The sequence below is a fragment of the Arachis duranensis genome, chromosome 6 (genome assembly GCF_000817695.3).
Source record: "Arachis duranensis cultivar V14167 chromosome 6, aradu.V14167.gnm2.J7QH, whole genome shotgun sequence".
NCBI lineage: Eukaryota > Viridiplantae > Streptophyta > Magnoliopsida > Fabales > Fabaceae > Arachis > Arachis duranensis.
In genome coordinates, this window is record NC_029777.3 from 1,245,993 (window position 1) to 1,251,867 (window position 5,875).

The 5,875-nt window shown below is 34.4% G+C and overlaps 1 protein-coding gene across 1 annotated transcript; it reads right to left on the minus strand.

The window, feature by feature from the left end:
- Window positions 1–417: 417 nt before the first annotated feature.
- LOC107491748 (probable arabinose 5-phosphate isomerase) lies at window positions 418–3,035 on the minus strand. The gene is given in 4 exon segments (XM_016112668.3): window positions 418–920; window positions 1,265–1,488; window positions 2,288–2,609; window positions 2,611–3,035. Coding segments are annotated over 4 exon segments (948 nt in total). The 5' UTR covers window positions 2,856–3,035; the 3' UTR covers window positions 418–763.
- Between the last annotated feature and the right edge of the window lie 2,840 nt (window positions 3,036–5,875).

A 5,875-nucleotide genomic window follows, 5' to 3' on the forward strand; every position in this document is an offset into this window, starting at 1 on the left:
TGGACGCCAAGGGTAAACAACGTCGTTTACTCCTCATCCAGCGTGGTAGGGAGAGTGCCATCTTAGCACTCCGTTTGCCTAGTCATCGCCAGAAAGAGTCGATGAACCACATTGGTGTTCGGATTTAAATCTAGAGGACCAGTATAGGTAATTTTAAATTTTAGAGACCAAAATGAGTAATCGCGTGAATCTCAGAGGCCAAAATGGAGATTTAATCCAAAATGCTGAGTTCTTTAACTTCTTATCCTTATACAACAGGCTACATAATACACAAAACAGAAGCTGACAATCCAAAATCCATGTCATAGAAATCGTTAATAAACATTCTTATATAATTTTCTCGTTGCTATGCTTCTTAATACTGTCTGAATGTCCGTATTAAATTGAACATGAGTAACAAGAAATAAAATAATAATATACAACAATAAGGACTCAAATATCATGTTGACATCAGCTACAGCAATATGTTACTTCCGGACAGATCATTCATAATTGATGCACAGAAACAGCTACAAATCGGGCCAGTGATGTCGGTAGATGTGACAATGCATCAAAGGACACGGATCCTTTTTTGGACTAAAAAGAGAAGCCGGAAAAAAAAAAAGAAAAAAATGGAAAGAGAATTCTCTGAATCCTAAGATGATACAATGACAGAAGAATCCCTGACCCCACTTGAACCTGGGTGGATTCAGTTGTTGATAGGAAGAAAGAATGATTCAATGAAACAAATTGAGAAAGGCTCTAGAATAGCGTGACATAATAATCACAATCCAGCTGAAACCAAACCATGCAACGTGATAATCCCAATCACAACATTGTCATCATTTATCACAGGCAAAAACTGGACTGGTGATGGAGGAGCTTCCATCTTCTTCATGGCCTCCACTGCCATAGCTTCTGGACCTATAATTCTTGGTTTCCTGAAATACAGAAAAGAGTGTTATCTCATTGTGATCATATCAGAAGTTCCGATATGATCAGCGTGTACAAAGCATCGCAGACACAACAAATTTCTCTTAAAAAATGGTTCCAACAAAAGTGTTTCCACTCCTGACCAACAAACTCCTAACCCCACCAAGAGCTAAAGTACAGGAAAATAGAAATGAAAGATTTCATATGAAGTGCCATTCATTTCCTTATTTGGAGTGTGCAAAATCTCATGTCTGGATAATAATTATAACAGGTAAACCAATTTCTATATGATAAATTGGTATTACAAAATTGTATATCAGAATCAGATGTTCAACGGGTATACCACTCCTACCTGTTGCACATTTCTCCCACAGTCAATTTGAAGATGCCCTGCCCACTAGCTTTGAGAGTACGGCGAAGATCTCCGTCCGTAAATGTTCCAATCAGATGACGGCCATCATCTACAACAAATAGGCATCCACATCCTTTGCTAGTCAGCTCCACAAGTTGATCCATAATCAAATCCGATTCCTTGCAAATGGGAAGCTCATCCTCCTTCTTCATGAGATCTTTCACCTGCAAATGTTTATCATGCAATCACCCATTTGCATCATCCAACTATAAGCAAGTACATAACCATCAAAAGGTTTGTTTATCTATGAAGTTTTCTCATCATAAATGTCAAAGAAAAAGAACAGTTACAAACTACAATTCATGTCAAAAAACATGCAGCTCTAATGTCCTTGTCCAATGGGGAACTACTCGTTTACAAAACCAACCTGACTAACAAACAGTACCCCAGATTCACTGCTAAGTACGGCGCCATCAGCCGATGATGGGAAACTTTTTGATCAATTAGTCTCATCAAGATTTCTGCCATAATTTCACCTCCCACTAGCTTCACAAAGAATCCAAAAAACCGTAAAATTTTATCCCAGTTAGATATCAGGAACACCATCCTCACTGATTGAGTTCTCAATCTTATCTCCATCAACTTCACCATCCCGAGTAGGTACCTACATTCCAACACAAAATATCCAAAATATCCTACTACCACAGGGGGGGAAAAATGCCATCGCCACAACACACACCAAATCACAAACACCTAATACGCACCTATAACTGACTAAAAGCTGGGCAGAGAAAACGACAAAGCACACTCTTTAATTCATCTCAGAGCATGCTCATTTGGCATGAACCACTTCTATCCATCCACATTCTCCTCGATATCCATTAATTTCTCTTGACCCCGATCCAATTAGATATCAATGCTTAATATTTTTTCTACAATTAATTTTCAATGTAATTGTAACCTAACATGGAACACATATTCATAAAAATTTCCTCAAAACAAATAACATGCGAATCAACGCACCTTGAAGATAAGGCTCTTGCCGATCTTTCCGGCGGGGTGGTTCCCGGCGTACTCCTCCTTGCTGAGGTTCCTTGCTCCCATCAACGCGATCGCGACGGTGTCGCCGAACACCATTTGAATCGCGGTAGAGGTGACCGGCGCGAGGTTGAAGGGGCAGAGCTCTCTTTCCAACGGCAGATGCACATTCATGTCGCACACGGCCTCAAGCGCGCATCCTTGAACGGACGTGACGGCAATGAGGCGGGCGCCTTTCGCCCTGGCGCAGGGGACGAGGCGGAGGAGCTCGTCGGTGGCGCCGGACTTGCTTAGGAGGACGAGGATGTGAGACGAGCGTCTGCGAGATCTTGTTGGCGACGAAGCCAGATTTTCCGACGCCGGTGAAGAAGATGGTGCCGGTGGCGCGTAGGAGGGCGCGTGTGAAGGATAGGGTTTGAGAGTGATCCATGCGGTCGAAGAAGAAGTTGAGGTGCCTCTGCTGCTCCTTGAAGAGATCCGTGAGGGTGATTTCGTCAATGCAATCGTCCCTAACGCCCTGTTTGGCTTCTGGAAATGCAGGCAGAGACCCCATTTTTTTTCTTTTTTATTTATTTATTTAATTTCAATAGAGAAGAAGGAGAAGAAGAAGGAGAAGAAGGAGAAGAAGAAGTAGTAGTCAATGGTGGTGCTTTTGGGTTTCAGAAGAAAGGAACATTGCTGACTAGTTTTGTGTTCCGTTAATTTACGCGGTAACGAAGGATGTGTCAGTTGTCACCCGTGTTATTTTATTTTATTTTATTAATTAAATACTTTTTAACAAAATAAAAATAAAAGTTCATGCATAAATGGTAGTATTAAAGTTACTAAAGTGGCAATTGAGATCTGGATTAATTAGGCTACATATCCGAAGAAGAAAGTGGATTCGAGGAGTGTCGGTGGCGGCCATTAAATTGCTGGATGGGTATTTTGGGAATTTTAAACGTACCGCAAAACAAAATCTATAGAACTCACGCCCTAATTGGACATAGTTTCTTCTTTGCCAAAATTAAAGAGCTACTCACAAATTTTTTTTTGGTGTAAAGATACTTACATATTTACATTTTACAATACCACGGTTATCTAAATAAAAAAATTTTTTGCCATTAGGTTATCTAAATAAAATTAATCTACCCTGTTCCTATCAAATATTTGGGTAAGAAGAGTCATTTTGGGCATTTTCCGATGCAACTTTGGCCTACAAATTGGTTTCCATATGGGCTATGACAAAAGGCCCATGTAAATGTTTTTGAACTGCATTATAGGGTCTACTATTTCATATCTTAATCTTTGGGCTACCTTGTTTCTTCTATCCGTTCAGATATCAGGACCTGTCTGATGATAACATACACATAAAATCAAACACGAGGTGTCACTAGTCCAAAAATAAAAATCCAGGAGGTGTCAGAAAGATAAAGAGAGAAAATCTGTGGACCTCAAAAAGAAAGTTGGGGAGAAAAACCAAAGGAAATTTGTTGCTTTTCGTCCAAGAATTGAAGAAGAATGGAAGTTATCAGACATGTTTAGCTATGAATTTTTGCCAACAAGGATTTTAATTAGTTATATATATTTCGTTTATACGTATAACAATTCATTGACTAATAATAAATTGTTAAATAATATTTAAAAAGTTATAACAAATTAATTTTAACTTATTGAAATAGAAGATACATGGAAAGTGGGAACAAAAAAAAATTGCTTAATATAATTTTTTCTGCAATAACTCTGGTTATAATTGTTCTTGACTAGTATTATTGCTTAGAGAAATATTTTTCTTAAGAAGAAGTATAAATAGACAATGAAAATATTAAACAATATAAATAATAGATATATTAAATGTTTATTTTATTAGTATACAGATAATTATTTTAATATTAAAATTTAAAAAATTAATTTAAAAATGTAATATATTTTTATTTAATTGATAATTGTTCATATTGTTCAAAATAATCATTGTTTCCTAGCATTCCCTTTTTCTTAATACCTAAGTTTTTTGGTCGTGTAACTATTATTCAATTCTGGAACTCGAACACGTCGTTTTATTTTAGATTAATTTAGTTATTTATTTAACATTTAATCAATAATCTAACCCTATTGCTGAATCATTGTACCATCTCGTTTGGATTGAATTGCGGTTGGAGTTTTCAATTGTTCAATTAATTTCAGAAAGAAAAAAAAATGAAAAAGGAAAATGGGTAAATAAAGTACAATATTGAAGAGTCAAGAAATGCATACGATCCTACAGAGTAAATAGTTAAATACAGTGAAAACCCCACGTGTACACATGTCACCAGTGTCAGCAACAATGACAACACACCTCAAGTCCTACCACAAAAAATTATGAACAAACAACTAAGAAAATAAGTTTGCATAACCATATTCCACTCATGCATGTCCTTGTAAATCCTAATTATTAAGATATAATTTTCTCTTAATATACTAAGATACATAGAGTATCTATTTTCTGAGTTATTCTTAACATTTTAAAAAATATTTAGAAACAATTTTAAGACGTTATTTCATTATTCGTAATCAAGTCTTAACATGTTTACACATTTCAAATTTTTCTTATACAATATAAATATTCTCTCTCTCTATCTATATATATATAGAATTCGAATCTTTAATATTTATTTTAATAAATTAATAAATTAATTACTAGACTACCTCAATTTAATTAATATGGTTTCACGCGATTTTGGCAACTGATAAGAGTGCAATCCCAATAAGAGAGCCTTTTGCAATCTTCTTGTACCAAAGAAAAACCAAATATTCTAAGTAAAATTTAGCGGAAAATTAAATAATTAGATGAATACATGTATGCAACTAATTAATTTATGTGGTTAGTCACCCAAAAAAAAAATAATTTATGTGGTTCAACTTGATCCCATTCTTCTTCCGTAGAAAGAAACTGTATTCTTTGTTAAGTTTTGGTCTGTTTATAGCAATAATAAAAATATATTTTTTACATGCAAGTTATTTTTTGATATAAATTTATATAAATAATTTATATATTATGTGCGCACATTTTTTGTGTGTGTTGTTACTGCACATTTTTATTAGAATTTCTTTTCTTTCTTCTTCTTCATTACCATTTATCTTGTTGTTAAAAATAATGAATAATTCAAGTTTAGATTGTCAATTGGATCACAAAAAAAATTGATTATTATTTTAAATCTAATCAAGTAGCTGAGGTATGGTTCGATTTTAGTTAATTTTTTTATTAGTAGTTTATAATTCTGTAGGTGAATAATGTTTTATCCTTAATGGTTTGAATTGAATGTTATGTAAAAGTTCTGCATTAAAAAAAATATTTTTCTGTATTTACAACAAATTTAGGTATAACACGAAGATATTTGAGTGTAACACGAATATATTTGAGTGTATTGTTTAAGAATTTCGGGTGTATGTATGCTTATAAGTTCTGCATAATTCAAAACTCTTCTTCTCCCTCCTCCTTCTTCTTCTTCTTTTTCATTATCATCATGTTCTTCTTTTTTCTTATTTATCTTTTCAAGTTTCTTCTTATTTTACTCTTTTAACAAGAATAAAAACAAAAAAATCAAATAAAGAATA